This window comes from Lagopus muta, chromosome 3 (assembly GCF_023343835.1).
Source record: "Lagopus muta isolate bLagMut1 chromosome 3, bLagMut1 primary, whole genome shotgun sequence".
Taxonomy (NCBI): Eukaryota; Metazoa; Chordata; class Aves; order Galliformes; family Phasianidae; genus Lagopus; species Lagopus muta.
Genome location: NC_064435.1, coordinates 7,024,638 through 7,043,124, shown reverse-complemented (window position 1 = coordinate 7,043,124; position 18,487 = coordinate 7,024,638). Strand labels below are relative to the sequence as shown.

Sequence of the window (18,487 nt, the reverse complement as noted above, 5' to 3'; positions counted from 1 at the left end):
CGGATGCTCATTCTCTGCATGTTTTCTAGTTTGGCAGAAAAGAATATTAGGTTTGTCTTGGCAGTCAATAAGTAGTAACTATCAACAGCCATCTGAGCTACCTAGACTAATAGCATTTAATTTGAATATCAATAGTAGCCCATATTGCAAAATGTTTTTTAACCACAAAGAGATGTTTTATCATATTTAGTTACATTACAGTGTTCTTTCTGTGAAGGAAATTATGAAAAATAGAATTGTTGTCGTAGCTTAAACTTTTCTTTATATTTTACCTCACTTGTGATGCATGGATAGAAAAGATGTTTATGCATAGAGAGTGTTCACATGTTTAAAACACATTTAATAACAAACGTATTCTTATTTCCATTTATATGTTCAAAGCAATGATCTTTTGAAAAAGTAGTATTTTAGTGTATCTTCTGGTACTGATTTCTCAAGAACGATATTCTAAATTAACAAGGAAATTTGTGAGATGACTAAAACTGAAAAGATGAGTTTTGTTTATTAAATCATTTGCAGTAGTTATTCAGTGCAGGATTCTGTTCCTGCACCTCATTAGAACTGGTTAATGTTTACAGATGTATTTTCTTGTGTGATAAAGTTGAGATGGTTTGAATACTTATTTTGTTTTTAAAGATTTTCCTTATTTCAGTGATTCCTTTGTTAAAAATGGAAATTTGCACTAGGGTTGAAATAGTTCCAAATTGTTCTTTGCATCTGTAAGATGTATGCATCAGGAGCATAAGTTCTTCAAATTCAGCCATTCAGTACAGGACAGCAGTACTCCCCAGTATTCTTTCTAATTTTGATTAATGTGTTTAGTGTAATTTCCAAAAATGGCCAAATTTGAGATGGAATAGGATGGTGTAGTATATGAAGAACAGCATATTGTGTATTTCTAAGTGCAGTGGGGTAGCTCAGAATTTGTATTTGTTTACACAGTTCATTCCTATTACTCATTTGAGGCTACCACATCATGTTTGTTTAAATTTCAGTGGTGTTTTACTTAACATTGTCAAGTACAAGAAAGTATCTAAGTTGTACACAATGTGAAGCTTTAGTTAAAGCCTGTCACAGCATTAATAAGGAGAGAAACATCAGAGTTCTTTCTAAGTTCTGATCCATCTTAATGCCCTGTAATCCTGTAGAGGTTGCTTTCATTTAAAACATTTTCTTATCCACAGTTGTTTGTTCATGCGACAAAGCCCCAGATTGTAGTGCTCGGGGGTGTGTTTTTTTCTTATCAGAATTATTTGTTATGGTTAAAGAAACTTTAAAAAGATATCCCTTGGAGCTGCGCTAAGCTTGACTGGTTATCTTAACTGATTTTCAGAAGAGATGTGACTAAATTACATCTAATTTTTTGCAGAGGATCCTTAGACAAAATTTATATTAGGGCAAACTAGTAAGGTGGTTAAACGCTGTTCAGTGTTTTCATAAAAAGCTAAACAACCTAAAATGAATTTAACACAAATTTCTCAACTTCTGAAAATCAAACAATTGAAGCAGCCTTTTTACTTATAGAGCAATGAAAACTGGCCGGGAGCTCTGATCATTTTAGGGAAATGCTAAAGAAAGCTGCAAAAATAGAGCTGAAGATAGTTGGTCATGCAGCACAGATATCCTATTATGCAGTCAGTAATCCCTTCAGGAAATCTGTCATATAAAAACATATAGTAATTAAATATTGAAGAGCTACGTCAAAAACTTGAGGATCTTACAGTAGAGTGTGAGTTGTAAGTACAGGATTCTGCTGTGGCATCTCCTTGTGGGGCTCTTGGTTCAGATACTTGAGGGTGTGTCCGATGCATGTAGATTTGATAGCACCCCTTACTGTGTGTGTGTGCATGCTCACACAACACAGACTTAGAATCACAGAATAACTCTGATTGGAAAAGACCTTAAAGATCAAATCCAACCACAGCCTGACTGTACTACCCTAACTCGAACAACCCTCTGCTAAATCATGTCCCTGAGCACCATATCCAAATGGTTTTTAAACACATCCAGGGATGGTGACTCAGCTGCCTCACTGAAGAGCCTATTCCAGTGCTTAACAACCCTTTCTGTAAAAAAAATTATTCCTGATATCAAACCTAAACTTACCCTGGTGCAACTTGAGGCCATTTCCTCTCGTCCTGTCACCAGTGAGAAGTAACCAACTCTGAGAGACTTCCCAAATCCATCTAGAGCTCCTATCTTTAACTCAGATTTATTGCAGAAAGTGGGCATTTTTGTGGTCTGGTATTAGTGCTAGAACAATTTTAGTACAAAAATGTAGAGAAGAATGTTGTGGAAGAAACCAGAGAATTTAATGGGGTCTTACTTTTTAGCTGGTAGATCAGTCTTGAGATTTTTTTATGTGAAGAAAAAAATCTGTTGATTTTAAATCTCTGAAATGTGTTGCAAATTGAGCAAATGTGCTTTTGTCCCTTAGTGGCTCCATACATGAACTGCACAAGCGTTTGCGAAGACGATAATAGGGCAAAGAGAAACTGGTGCTAATAAATCAATTGGCATTGTCAGTTCACTGTTAAATGTTCTCTAGAATACATAAGATTTATCGCTGAGGAATTGTAGAATAATGGTAGTGTATGGAAACAAAGTCCACTAGGGAGATGTACTACATCATTCGGATTTAGCGTTGCCATCTGCTTAATAGCATTGAGATGACTACAGAGGTACTTATGATCAACCATTCATAGCAGTGACAGATGCTGCAGAGAGTTAACATGCCAGAGAATGAGGTTTGTTACTAAAATTCAGATTATGTGATAAGGTTGCTGAGAAAGGGGGTGGGTTTGTTACCTCTCCAGCAGCATTAAAGGTTTACTGTTTGCTTTTAAGTTTGCTATCAAGAGAATGGATAATGCTGCTACTGTAGCACAAAAAAATTTAGAGAACCCCATCTGTCTGCTTGTGCCACTCAGAAGTTTCTGGTAACTCTTCAGGCTTTTCTGCTAGCATTGAAAACTTTTCGTCAGGAAAAAAAAAATAATGATAATGACTATTTTCATTATTTTTAACTACAGTGGAGATGAGCAGTCTACTATAAAAGAAATGGTTCATATAACTGTATACCTGTGCCTGTTCAGGGCCAAAAACAGTAAGTCATTCCTGTAGTTGTGTAGTCATTTGGTGTTTAATTTGCAGCTGTTATTATTTTAAAGTTGCTTTAGATCTTCAGTCTGAGTGATCTTGACTCCATTGCAGAAGAATTTAATCTAAACGCTGATTAAAATCAGGGAAAGGTTAGCACTTAAAATAATTGCTGGCTTTCTCTGGTTTCCTATGCTGTTCTCTGCTTTCCGCATTTCCTTCTTAATCCTCCAAATTTCTCTCAGCAACAACCATTGTGCTGTTGCCTCAAGCAGTGTTTCTCAGTCACTTTTCTTGCATATTGAACAATTACTTCCACTTTAAATTACGCCAAAATGCAGTGCATTCAAATAACAGCAATTTGTCTGCAAACTTCAGTGCCATCTTGTCAAGCTAATCTGAACTTTTTGAGTGGATTTACATATTCTCTTCAGTCCACCTTTCAATGCATCTTCAATGCAGTTCAGTGTGCTTATTCCTTAATGTGTTGAAGGAACAGTGCATGATGCAACTTCAGATCGTTTGTCTGAAAGCCTGAGAAAAGAAATGTACATGTGGCAATTGCTAAGAGTGTTAAAAAATCAGTGTTATAGATGCCATGCAGTGAAGCCTTATTCTTCACCATTCATCAAGTGACTGATTTGAGACAATTTTTTTTGCCGAAGCCCCTGCAAGGACTGGTTGGAAAGGTTTGAGGAAGTTTGTTGTTAGTAGCTTGAGGTAGTTAATGAAGAAAATATTACTGGATGTTACATCAAGATAAAGAAACAAAGGTATAAGATCAGATAGTGGTGTTGCTCAACTGATGCTGAATTAATATAGGTAAATGGATTGGCCAAAGTTCTCCAGATTTCTCACTCCCTCTTCTAGTGCCACTGAAGTGGCACCTTAGTTTCAGCAACCTGATTCTGAGGTTGTACTTCTAGCCCAGGCGCAGAAATGTGGTCCTGTGCATTTTCAACGAAGAACTCAAATTTTCAGTTACATTCTTAAGCTGTGCTTAGTAGTTATACAAAAGCAGGCAACGTTACTGTTTATGAATGGAGGGATTTTGCAAAGAGTTGAGTAGATGGATTTGAAGCTAGCTTATTTAGGTGTTGCTGTTGGCATTTCCATGTTAATTGCTATCATTTTGTTTGTGATGCTCGGTGTTTTAAATTTACATTAAGTTAGTTTGTCAGCATTCAAGCATTTCCAGGATCCATAAATATGCATTATATGCAAAACAGTGTCTGTTAGCGTAGCTTTTCAGGATGTGATTCTCTGGATTTTAATGCTAGTTGCAGTTAGTATTTCATGCTCTGGCTTATAAATCAAATCAATTCACAGCATTGTTGGGATAGTGAGAATGGCCACTACTTTGCAATTTGTTTATTGTTGCTTATGAGCACCTGCTACATAGAAGCTTGTTGTAGGCTATAGTTCTGCAAAAATAAAGCTTCAAAAGCATTATCATACACAAGGTAATATATCTTTTAACTGAAAATCTCTGCCATGTGGTTTCCTGTTTAACTTTTAGGCTCAGTTTTTGGTAGAAATTTCTTTCTACACTTTGTCATATCTGGTTCCTCAGGTACTTCTTTAGATATATAATTTTCTGTCATCTGTGAAGGTGTGAGAAGATAAAATGTTAGTGTCTCAATGGCACAGTCACTTTTAACTGTGATTCTAGCACATGTGTTTCAATTAAAAAAAAGAGTTACAAAGATCACTGATCTGAAGCCTCAGTACACAGGAATATAACTAAGCCAATTCAGTGTAATGATGGAAGAAAACTTCATATGGGAAAAAAAATCATAGCACAAGTATTTCACATTGTATGTTCCAAAAAACGGGGAAAATTTTTCAGAATCTTTATGTAGGCATTAGTGAATGTCACTAGTTCACTACTTAAGAAATATAATTAATTTGAAATTGTAATAACAATACTTAATAAAAAACATTTTTAGATACCTAATTTTAGTTTGTCCTGGTTTTTATGTCTAAGTTTACTGTGACTGTTTCTCAGTCTTTTGAAAACATACAAAGTGCACATAATAATAAATGATCCAGAGACCTTGGAAAAATCTTTGAATGGTGTTAAAGCTGTACAAAGAAGTAAAGTAACGTACAGCTAAGTAGTGTAAAATTGTGAGTAATTGAGAAATCTAAAAACAGAACTTGATGCCAGACAATTTTTTCAATTTATGTGACCGATTTAATTGAACTTAGGTGTCTGTACAGAATCTTAAAAACAGTATGGTTGAATTGGCACAGTATAATTAAAGAGGGTATTTGGTGGGACTTAGAAATCTTTCCTTGACTGATTATACAGGTGGAACGGTGTGAGAAAAGGGTAGGTAAAATTGGATCTGCGTAAGAAATACTTGATAAGGAGAAAAAATAATTAACAGTGAATATTTTTGAACATAAAGGCTATGAAGATGTTAATGGTTACTTCTGGAATTAGTCAAAAATTAAAAATACATTAATTTTAGTACTTAAATTTAATTAGAGTATGTTTCTAAAAAGAAGGTAGCTTAAGCTTCAGTAATGAAGACTATAAGACCTTATATTGAGTAGCGTAAAATGAATTTTGGAATACACAGTTGTGACTTAAGCTTCTACTTAAGAAGATGACTTAAGCTTCAATAATGAAGACTAACTTTAGGGAGATTAAATGAATTTAGAAATACCTAGTTGCTAAGCCTCAGTATGCAGCAGCAGGGATCCCAGAGGTATGATCTTCGGAGACAAAAGCTGGATGATTGGACTTCCAGGGTTTACAAATTATGCACTTGGAAATAACTTTAAAGTTGTCATATGTAGTAACCAGTTCCATTGAAAGACAGGGAAGGAACGAAGACTACATCGTTTACAGCAAGAAAATAGATGGCATCATAACTTCAGACTTGCAGAAGACTCAAAAATATACATAAATAAGATTGATTTCCCTGATGTTAGGTGGAGAAGGAACTTCACTGAAAGCTCACGCTTTCTTGGAAGCCAGTGAATAGTAGGCATATGACAGAGACATGAGAAAGGTCTTTATCAGTTCAGGACACATTTTTGTGTTACAGAACATAAGCATATGAGCATTAATTGAAAACTGTAGCTTTATCTATTGGAGGTTACCCTGAAGTATTTGCTTTTATATGAAGGGAAGAAAAATTTTACTTGTTTCCATTGGTGGGAGAATATCTATTTAATTGGGCAAATCTTAGAAAAGGAAGACAGTTGCGGAAAAACGTTAAATTTGTACTTTTTGTTCTCTTCCTTCTTGAGTTTTGCTTTAGAAAAAATAACTGGCAGATGGAAGTTGTACAATTATGGCGCGAGATGCCATGAAAAACGATCAGTTAGCACCCATCAGAATTTAAATTTTATTGTGATATAATCACATCAAATGAGAACAATGTGTAATGCAGTTGGAACACACAACACAGACCCACAGAAGGCCAACAAACAAACATTTGCTGTTAAGTGGATTCATCTTTTTAATGCAAGATGAAGAGGACTGCCTTACTTAACTCTACAAAGTCTAACTGATGCCATTCAGATCTTCGTTATCCCCATTGTTCCCACTGTGCTGAGAGTTCTTGTCTGTTTGGAAATGTGGGGAAGAAAACACATCCTTCAGCGTTAATGTTCACGTTGGTTCAAATTTCTATCCTTGTTTAGCTGTTGAAACACATTGGTACACATCTGGTTTGTTCAGGGCTTCCAGTTTTGTGTCCTTTGATAGCAGTGTTGTTCTCTCATCCTTAGACTGCTTTGCAAGCCAGAGAAACGTGATGTGGGGATTGGTTGGGATTTGGTTCTAATTCTCACGGTAAACCAAAATGCCAGTAGCTCTACTTGTTGGTTTCTCTGCTGGTGCTTTTTGGTTTGATGCTGACATTTTATTTTGTCTTTCCCATGGAATCCATGGAATGGATTGTTACTGTAGTCTGGTTTCACTGTAGCACTATAGGTTCCTACTACTGCCATTCCTGAGAAGTCATCTCACTTGCATTGTGCGCTGTAGTCGCTGCTGCTGCTGCTTGTCCTTTGTCCTTTTTGAGATAATGATATGATGAGAGTGGAGTCCAGCGGTAAACTACTTGAATGAGTTTATGGATACCAGTAACCAGACATTCCGTGTGGTAAAACTGTTTGCTTTAAGGAAAAACAGTTCTGCTAGAAATACATAGACCTAGTTTTGTGCCTGGTGGGTAGCTTCAAAATGCAGATGTTTATAAAGGCATTTCACTGTTCTTCAACACAAGTAAAAAATATTACAATTCTTGCCATAAAAAAATAATTTCTAAACAGTGATAGCTAAGAGAATCCTTGAGAGGGCACTGTGGTCATCTTTTTGGATTATAGGAAATAGATTTGCTATTTGTATTATGAGATTAAAATGGGATGTAGTTTAGGAGTGATTGCATCATTTTCTTGTATTTTATAAAAATGCACGAATAGGTCTCAACTGCTTTCTGTATTAGATATAAGTTGAGGTAAAGGCTGAGAACACGAGCCAAAGAAACATCCACCAAGAAATGTTATAGCTGTGCAGTAAGTAAAAAATATATCTATAAGATCTGAGAAAGGACTTCAATCTTCTCTTGATGTCCTGGTTTCATGCTACCCTTTTATAAACTAGGTTACAGAATCTATTTTAATGATCCACAAAAGCATTAAGAACTTATACTCAACTTAATGTTCAAGACAGTTGTGGAGATGAGAAGCTTCGCTAAGATGATCGTTGTCTTGGCAGTAATACTTAGGACATGCATATTCCTGTTTGCTGTTGACAGATGGATTTTGATATCAGTGGCAGCTGTGCATGAAGATCTGAGGGGGGAATAGAAAGAGGCTTGTCCTTATGGAAAAGTTCTGCTCAGATATGATTCTACCTGTCAGGGTTTGTCATGTAGGACCTCTAGCTAAAAAGATACTTACTTGTTCTTTTTACATTGTTGTTGTGTGTGATTCTGTAGGACAAAGGTGACATTTATGAAGCTACTCTTAAAACAAAACAGCTTTTCTGCTTGGAAGTTTTCCTCAGTTGTTTTCTGAAAATGCTCTGCCTTCCATCAGTTCCAAAATTAATTTTGATATCCATGTGGAAAATGGAGATTTTTCTTTTTTTTTAAGGAAAAAAAAAAAAGCTGGTTTTCCTCACTAAGAGGGAAAAATTGAAGGAAGAAGTATTGCATTTCACTGGGCAATTTCTCCTTCCTATTATTATTTCTATTTTTATGTAGATTATTAATTTTGAAGGATCGGACGATTAATATGGATAAGTCATGATATCCTTTTAGTGCAAGCAGAAGATTTTCCCTTTCAGATGTTTGTTTGTTTTGCAGTTTACATAATGTAAAATGAGTCACTTTTTGTTTAATAGATATTTAAGTCTATGAAATGAAACCCTGCAGAAGTCATTCTGACAGGATTGACAGATACGGGAATAGGGCTCAGCTGCTACAGGCCTCTAAGCTTGACAGTTTTAAAATAAATAATCACGTACTGTGTGGAGGGATAGTGCACGTCAATTTCAGGTTGGTTGTCAGAATAAAGACTGTTCTATCACTGGCTGCTGCAGGAAAAGATTATGTTATATGTTAGGCTTCAAACTTTGACCTTATTTCTGTGTTGTATATCACACGGGCTGACAAACACATACAATATTTCGGTTGGGTACAGATACATTGTATGGGTTTTCATAGTGCACTGTTAACACTGTTAATGCTTTTGTTCAGGAAGTTTTACATTCACAATTAAAAAGCACTCAGCTACAGTTTTCAGATACGTATTTGCACACATCAGGGTTTTACTGTATTTGGTTTAGATTATTTTCTGGAATCCAGAACTTGCTAGTCAAAAACCAAAGTGATCTTGTTCAGCTTAGAAATGATTGTGACTTAGGAATTATTTGTATTATAATGTTCTATCTGCAAGTTCATGTTAGGGCTCCATAAATTGCCTTTTCACTCTGGTTTTTATTTTGTTAGCAATCCATTTAATTTTGGAAATGCTTTGTCAGTATTTGCAATTTCTTTTTAGTGATCATATTTCACAAGGATTTCTTTACCAAGCAGGTACAGATCTGGTGACATCAGCTTGTGGAGTATATATTTTCCAATTATCATCTTTGTGCTCTGCCTGTGGTTAGAAAGAAAAGAAAAGAAAAGAAAATGAGACACTTATTTTTAATATGCTGTAAAGGTGTCTAATAGACTTTTCTTACATGATGGATGGAATGGGCAATATATAACAACCTATACATAGCTACAATTATACAAAATATGAAAGGATGATGGAAATATCACTTTTAGTCGTGCTTGTTCTCTAGGTTCCATTCAGTGATCTTACTGTGAATAGAAAATGTCATTATGAAATGGAAGACTGTTTTAGTCCATCGTTATAGTATTCATACAAATTTTTGAATACTAATGACTGCAGAGTCCTTCTTTAAGCTTTGAAATTCTGATTATTGTTTCTTTTCTATTTGTTCAAGTGATAGCCTTTGCATTTGTGCACATCTGTCTCGTTTTGAAGATGCTGAACTCTGCAAACATGTAGGAGATGTATAACCCTCATTTATCCTTTATTGGTTTTTGTTTTTCTTTCTTTGAATTCAAAGATTCAAACCACTAGGTAGTAGTAGACAATGATAGCAAAGGAATTAGTTCCGGAACATTACCTGATAATCTTTGGCACTGTTAAGTTTTTCAACTTTCCCATCTGTAGGTGTAATGATAAATGTAAAATTCTCGTGTAACATTTTGCACTGTGGGCTAGGGTCTCAGTGATGGACAAAATCAACCTAAACAAATGTAAATGTGTTTTGGTTTTCCTTCTCATTAGTGAACAGTGAGAACCTTTTAGCTGCATTTTCACTTGAATACTTAGTTTCTTTAGCTTGGGACACATCTACATTCTAGATTCTCCTTTTTGAAGTCAGAAAGTGTAATGGTAAGCACTGTTTCTTAAAAAAATCTAACTGCTTTATTTCTTATTTTCCTTCCTGCTTCCCTGCTGTACAGTGGAGCTGATTACTATGACTACGGCCATGGGCTGAGTGAAGAAACATACGAATCATATGGTGAGTAGCTTTGAACTGAGTGACTACAGTAGTAAAGATGTCTGAAAAAATAATATAATCAAAGATGCAGAATTTCCGTAAGGCAGACTTCAGTTCTGCAGTGGCTAACAGCTGCTAGGAATTCCTGTACTGTCCACATGTGGACATGTGAACACTGCAGTAGGCTTCTGTGGTCTATTAGCTAGTGTACTCATGTGAATCTGAAATCAAACAAACTAAAAGAGAACAGTCTAAATTGTGCTGCAAATATATTTGCAAATGCAAATATATAATCATTTTCATGTCTCATTCAGTGAGATTTAAACTAAAAAAAAGGCCTTGTTTGTCCTTAGTTCAACAGATGCTTGCTGCTGAAAGTAAATGTTTCTAGTATGGCATATCTGGTGGTGAACTCAGTACCAGCAAAGAATATGCTGAACTTCTCTGACACAGAGCCGAACCAAATGCATTTAAAACTTTTATGCTCTTTTTGCATTATTTCATTGTCGTGCATCAGTCCTGTGAAATCAAGCAGAGTCATTAGGTAAAGGTTGTGGAAGTACTTTAGGTAGCTAATAGACATGCGGGCAGGGAGTTACTCATCCAGAGACAAAACAATGTGTAATGAAGCAAAAACCATATGCCAGTAGTAAAGATCACGTTTTTTGAGGTAGAAGTGTGGTAGTGACAGGTTTAATTAAAGGAATCTGTTATGGATTAGAGGCATAAAGCATGTTAAAAGGCACCTTTGCTTAAGGGATAAATATTAAATCTCTGGCTAGAGATCAGAGAAATTAAAATCTAGATCATTCAAATATCATACATTTGAGGATTGCTAGTGCATAGTATGAGAGTTGTGATTCTGAGTCGTGCATGTCACAGGATTTTAGAACTTAAAATAATTTCATGAGTATTTCTTTAATTATATTTTAAAACATTTCCTGTGGAAACATAAATTACCTCAACCAAGATCCTTGTCTTGATAAAGCTGGTCTAAAGAGAGATGTCCCTGCCTATAGCAGGGGGATTGGAACTAGCTGATCGTAAAGATCCCTTGCAATCCAAACCATTCTACGATTCTATAAATATACCTAATGATAGTTTCTACAATGTCACCTGATTAATCTAGTTCTTTTTGCTTAAGAGAAAAATCAGTTCATCAAAAGAGGTACCAATTTCAAATTTCTTTATCCCACATCACTTTCATTTGATATTGATAGATAGATATATGTAAGTGAAATCTTTATTTTTTCATTAAAGTAAATTCTTTGCCAAAGTAAGTATGATATTTCTAAGAGTATTTCAAGAATGCAAAAATACAGTTAAGTCCCCTCAACCTGTGCTTACTACTAAGTAACACTGCCTTTTACATGTAAACTGTTCTTTACAGCAGTGCTTAAAAGCTAGAATAGTTTTTAATTTCTCATACCTTTGGCAGCTGCCTTTGCTGTGTGGCCAGTGTTCTTTTGCTTAATATGATCCTTGTTTTCACTGTAATGAATAAGCCCCAGAGGTTGCTTTTCATGCATATTACTCTGTTACCAGATGGCTAAAGTAAATTTTAATTCTTCTAGCCTTACAGTGAAATTTGAACTTGCATCTTTTACTTATTAGTCCAAATGTTCACACCTCAGTGTGATATGTAGCCTAGGCACTGCAGGTAACCTCCCCTTTTTTTGTTTTTCAATAAAACAGCTGGAATTAGACTATTATGAAGAGATGATGAAATTGTACTCTTGAAATTATTGATTTCTTAATTGTGTCAGCTGAGGCAGATATCTGCCATCAGAGGAAGTTGTTTTATCATTCAAAGAAGTACAGTGGGTTCTTTGTTGACTGTAATATTTTTGTTCTATTGACTTGAACATTTCAGATTACTGTATCTAGCCATTTAGATTTCACATTTAATTTCTGGATAGCACTGGATTCAAGTGTACACCTTTATGCTTAGTGCAGAGCAGTTCTCAGAATAGAGGTCTAGAAGGTGTATGGTTGCTTTTGGGATTTCTTTTTTTCAGGGATTATGTGGTACTCTGACTTGTGCTTACATTGTAGAGCATACCTAAGTCATGTTTTGTTAAACTCTGCACTTGGTCCTGAATCTTCCTCTTGTTATGAATGCCTGACATTGCCTTCTGATTTTCATTAAATAAGATGTGTTGCTATTTTTTCTTAATATCTATGACCATGAAAATGGCATATGAAAATATGAAGCATTAACTATAGCACACATTTTTGACAAAGTTATTTTGCTGTCAGAATTCCAACATGTGATGTATCTTGCTCCTTAATTTTATAACCTACCATCATACTCCTTGCCAGTTAGAGGAAGTGAGTGTTCAATGAAGTCAGTTGTCTCAAGATTTTTAAAAGCCACAAGTGTTTGCAGTAAAGTTGTGGCTTTTCACTATTAGATTGCATATATGAATTAAGCCTAAATTCGTATTGATCAAAATAAATTTATTTCTGAGTTACTTACATATAACTCATATTCTTCAGTTATTTCATTCTAGTGTAATCATTACTCTGTTAATGTACCTGGCATTTTTTACCTTTGCACTATGGAGGCTTAGCTGAATGCCAGAATCTTGGATCTTTTCACCTTAAGTTTTTTCACACTGTGTGCTGTTGTTGGCTGAAAGACTAAGCTGGCTCATTCAGATCTGTTCCATCCACTTTTTTTTTGACCAGGTGTTAAACTTCCATTTGTATACCTTGGTTTCAGTAAATAGCATTTCCGTTGAGTTCATAATTAAGAAAAAAGTACAGCATTGGAAAATACTGAAAGAGGTCTAACTGTGTTTTCTCCTCTTGTAGGACAAGAAGAATGGACCAACTCGAGACACAAGGCACCTTCGGCAAGGACGACAAAAGGAGTCTACAGAGACCAGCCATATGCCAGATACTGATTGTACTGTCTGATGTTGTGAAATATCCAATCTCCACCAGTCCTGTATACTGTTCAAAGTAATTTTTTCTATGAACAATCCCTTTTTATTAAATCAAAGCGCTTAAAAATCTGAATGGATGGACTGAGCTTAAAATATTTTGTTGAAAGAACAACCTGGACAGAAAGATATGTAAAACAAGGAACTTTGTTATTTCCAAACTGTATTTGAAAAATAGGTGATCAAAAAAATAACCTTTGATTAACTAGTGTTAAACTAGGTTTACTAAATATGTTAGTCTGTTCTTTTAACATAAGCGTAACCTTTTATTTTAAAGGTTTTCAACAACTTAGTTTTTAGTTTTTATTTTCGGCCATTTGCTAGTTTTTTTCTCTTTGCAAACATGCGTAAAAAGGGAAGCAAATTACAAATGCAAATAATGTGGTATTTTGTAACTCAAGTCTTGAAATGTTCTGTAGTGTTAAGCAAAGTTTTACCCTTGCTTGATACTAAATAAACTTTTGAAAGAAAATCAGTGTGTGTGAGATTAATTTTATGCTCTATCTGATAATAAAACTTCATAAATAGTAGTAAACAGGGAGAAATCCATTTAACAGCAATCAGCATAAAAGGCTTATATTAAACATGGCACAACTTTTTTTTTAAAACAAGGTATAAACCTAAATGTACCTTCATATACTCACAGTAGATATAAATGCTGTTTAAAGTATCCAAATGGTATGGATCTGCTTGAGTGCCACATTAGATCAAAATATTTTTGTAAAAAATGGGTTAAAATAGCTAATGAATTTTCTGAAAACGATGTGACTAGTTTTCACCTTGTTGAGCGTTTTTTCACTAGTGCAACTTTGGAATTTTTATGAGAATTTTGGTACGTTAATGACCACCTCGCTCCGTGCTGGAAGCAATAAACACAAAGCTTTTAAAGACTTTCTGACTTGACTAATTGAGGTCGCTTTCGTCAGAGGCAGAGGATGTGTAACCCTTAAAACGGTCTTCATTTGCAAAGGTAAATAAATCCAATAAGATTTTAATCTCACTAATTTATTTTAGTTTAACCAATAAAAACAGGGAGAATACAACTTAGAAAGTTTCATTTTAGAATGTAGGAAAGGTTTCAAGAACACCTAAATTCTCATTTTAAAACGTTTAATTTGTGTTAGTAATCTAAAATCCTTAGCTTAGATAGTTAAATGTGGACAAACTATTCCCTATTAAACAACTGTAAAACCTCATAACCAGTAGTTTGTAATATATTATTTTTCCATAAATTCTAGTAACTTAAACATTGCAAATGTTATCTGAAGCTTTGTTAATCATTAAGTTTCTATTATAGTTCAATTTATATTGTTTATTTTTTACTTGAAAATATTTCAGATTTAGTAAAATGTTTTTTTTCTCTTGTCAGGAAACTCAACTCCTTGGACAGCCAAGACAAAAACAAAAACCTTAATCTTCTGATGCTTTGGTAGGTACCTTCGCTCATCTCTGAAGTTATTAGATAAATAATGGAGCTTCTGATCGGGTCCTTAATTTTTTATACGTAATTAATTACATAATGGTTAAAGGTACTGAAATAGAATACAATCAAAATCACTGGCCATTTTCAATTCCTCTGGGAAAAGGCATGATTTTAAATTGTCATTAAACAGGATCTTAAACTGTACTTGTGTGCAGACAGACACTGTCCTCTGGCTGTTTGCTTATTGTGTAAATGTATCTGAGACTGGGAAATGAAAGGTATATTTACCTTTGATAGCGTTTCAGCTAATTAAGAACTTCATCAAAGGAGAAAGTGAGTGAAAGTGAATGTAATTTTATGCTACTGATGTTCAAATGGGAACTTAAAATCCTGATCTGGTCAGCAGGCTTGTCTAAAGTGGTTTTATAAAGCTGAATAAAGCATTTTCTAAAAAGATTTAAAGGTGAGCATTTCTGCACAAGAAGCAAAGTGAATTTTGGCACAAATGGAGAGCAAGTCACTGAGAAACATTAGCTATAGAATAGCTAGCTGTGCTGTTTCTGATAAATCCAGTACATAAAGTAAGAAATAACTGAACTATTCTGCACAGATATTCTCTTTGCTTCCTAGTTGGACCAGTTATTCTTACTGCTAACCCCATGCACTCATTGCCTGTAGAGGACATGACTTAGAGCTCCATACTTAAAATATTTTATACATTGTATTGCATAGTATATTTAGGAGGCAACTGTCACAAGCTAAAGGATTTTTTTGTACATACAAATATGCTTTTAGAACAATTTTGAGATTACTGCGAAGATTTGAAGTAGAGGACCTTATAAAGGTTAGGAAAGCTTGGAGAAGATTTCTGCTGAATGGGTTCGAAGAGCAAAGATTCTATAACTGAGAGAAAAAGTAGCTGCTAGAAGCAGCAAAGCAGAGCATCTTTTTAAAAAACACAGAGTAAAATTGTTTAAATCTCTATTGACACTTTCAACACCATATAATCATTAAAGTGTTTGAGTTCGAAGGGACCCTTGAAGGTTATCTAGTCCAATTCCCCTGTAGTGAACAGGGATACCTACAGCTAGATAAGGTTGCTTGTAGCCCTGTCCAGCTTGACCTTGAGTGGAGCATCCACCACATTTCTGGGCAATCTGTTACAGTGCTTCACTACCCTTATTGTAAAAGACCTTCTTCCTTACATCCAATCTAAATCTCCCCTCTTTTAGTTTGAAACCATTTATCTTTATTGTATTACAGCAGATCCTGCTAAAGATCTGTCCCCTTCATTCTTAGCCCCTCTTTATCTGCTGAAAGATAATGATGTTTCATGTAAATCATTAAGTATTCATTTGCATATATGATGAAACTGTATGGCTTAAAGCTAAAATGTCTAGTGGTTGGGCTTGGTGAGTAGGTGAACCAGTGAATCAGAAGTGAATTCAACCTTCTGGAATGCTTATGCAAGTTGTATTTTTTGATGTTATCCTTTGTTAGTATGAAGGATGAACGTGTTCAGTTTCTCTGCTATACAGTCTTCAAGTTCTATAAACCTTAATATTCTTCGTTCTGTTTGGAGGGAAAAATAAAAATAATAATCAGGTGTCCCTGTGAAAACACTCAGAGGACATTTGCAGCCACCATTGTGTAATGTGATGGCACATGATTGGATATTGCCAGTCGCATCTGTAAACTAATCTCATGAGGAAAGGCACACACTCATTCTGTAGTCAGAAATATCAGCCTTGGTCTTGTGCCATATCTGCATCTGACAGGAGATGTAATAATCCTCAGCCATGTGGTGCTCCCATTTGGTATACATGTCCCACCTTGACAGGAAAGCTGACCATTTCAGTCCTTTTTTATTTGCTCTACTGATGAGAAGAGAATTTCAAAAATTCTTTTAAGAAAAAAAGTATACATATGTAGGGCAGAACGGTAGTTAGAATGGTAAATACAGTATGTCTTCCTTCTTTCATGCTTTCTCCTATGAAAATTTGTTTACATAACTAATGGACTTATCCATGAAATGAAATCTGTTAAGTTTTGAACAAATAGAAATGTAATCTAAAAAGGGGCCTAAGTCAAAGTGAGGGGGAGAAAAGGCAGCCTTTCTTTTATTAAGGCAAAACTAAATGAACAAATAAATGTTGCTTGATTCATTCTAGTAGGATTTTATGTTCTTGCACAGGTCAGTTGCTTTGTTATTGGTCAAATAATACGATTATAGTGACACAATTATTTGTCTTTATTGAACCTATTATCACACTTGAACTGAATTCAGTGACAGCAGTCTTTGCAGTGGTTTCCCTAAGTCTGTGTATGTTTATTGTACACATTATTGCCTGATCCTTCTGCTTGTAATGTGACAGTCTTCAGGAAACTAGTAGTTACTACTCTCAGGCTGTGTACAAATAAATTCTGTTTTTCTCTTTTTCAGGAACTTCTGCCATGTTAACTACTGACTGCTTAGAACATTGTACTTGTCCATGTGCCTAGGCAACAATGAGACAGGCTTCGGAGTATGAAAACTCTGTTTCTGTATTTCTTGTATTAAAGCCTTAAAGTGTATAATGTTATATACTTTTTAAAATAATTGTATATATGAACCCTTATTTGTTTAGTGACTCAAAATGTTCTACTTGGAGCTCAATAAAGAATTTTCATTTAATTTCCTGTTACAAAGCAATAATGCAACTTCACATTCCTTTAGTGACTCTTAGCCTTACGCAGCAACTTGAAGTGCGTGTGAATTCTCATGACTAGACTTTAAATATGCTTTTGGAAATAGATTGCCTGATATATGAACAACATGGATAAATTAAATGGAGGATCAGTGTTTCTTCTGGAACTTTATGTATTAGCTAAACACAAAACACCAAACAAAACTCATAAGTAGTAGTGATAATCCAGCTTCCTTCAGAAACTTGTATAACATGGTATTTTAATTCCTGTTGTATTATGCTGCTTATTCTCTTTCACTTGGTGTTTGCATAGAATTGTTTTCTCTGGTATGCAATCACTGGTTTTCTAGTAGTAGTCCTGAATGAGGCTTTTACACTTTGATTAATCTTGTATCTTACAGTTCTGTTTACTCAATGCTTTCTGCTCTATTTCAGTTGTGGTTGTGATAATTTGTAACAAATAAAATCCTGATAATTCAAGTCCTTGTGCTTTGCAAGTAATATTTAGGGGAAAAAAAACACGAGTGTCCCATTCTTGTTATACGTCCATCAGATGTATTTTTCTTGCATTCACTGAGTCTCATTACACCAAAAACTACATCTTAGGCCTAATTTACTTTGAATAAACAATGTTAGGTAAAATCTTTACACCAAGTGGCTCGTCTGCAGCATGTATTATTTTCTGATACTGACTATTGATGAATGCATTGGAAATTTGTTGGGGATCCAGGGAATATTAAGATTTCATGTTAACATTTACACTGATGCAAATGTCTTGAGTAATAAATGGGGGGGAGGGGGGAGGGAACACCTCTGATTACTCTGATTATAGTGAAAAAAAGTCTATTTCCAACGTTTGAATATTTAAGTTGATTTTACCAGTTACTCTCAATGTTGGGAAAGAATTTCCCTGCCATCATCTCTCACTATATTACAACTGCATTTTTGCAGTGTTTTCCACAGCAAGCAGTAAGTAAATAGTAAATAAATAACATACTTTAAAAGCAAACTCCAAAAACATTTGAGTAAGCTCCAGAGATGGATTGTAATGGCTTCTCTTCACACTGACAGACAGGAGCCTCCAGTGTGGAACAGCACCTAACATTTTAAGTGCTGCCAAGGATAAAAATTATCTGTAGATCTTGGAGGAGGGTGGGGAGCTGGAGCTTTGATAAGCAGAATGTAATTTCACTTGCTGCAGTTTGGACTGGACAGTAGGATTACTGGTACGATCTCATTTGAGGAATAATATGAACTATTTAATGATTAAGGTATTCATTCC

General features: G+C 34.9%; 1 protein-coding gene across 3 annotated transcripts in view; it reads left to right on the top strand.

Moving 5' to 3' along the window:
• KHDRBS3 (KH RNA binding domain containing, signal transduction associated 3) overlaps positions 1 to 17,957 on the top strand; it is an 80,716-nt gene extending 62,759 nt beyond the window's left edge. For 2 of the 3 annotated variants that reach the window (XM_048939711.1, XM_048939710.1), the window contains 2 exons: positions 10,110 to 10,168; positions 12,965 to 13,567. In XM_048939711.1, the coding sequence (XP_048795668.1) occupies positions 10,110 to 10,168; positions 12,965 to 13,056 (151 nt within the window). In that variant the 3' untranslated portion in view covers positions 13,057 to 13,567. Of the gene's footprint in view, positions 1 to 10,109; positions 10,169 to 12,964; positions 13,568 to 14,464; positions 14,525 to 16,961 lie in introns of those variants that run through there. The other variant, XM_048939709.1, reaches the window with a different exon arrangement.
• The last annotated feature ends 530 nt before the right edge of the window (positions 17,958 to 18,487 follow it).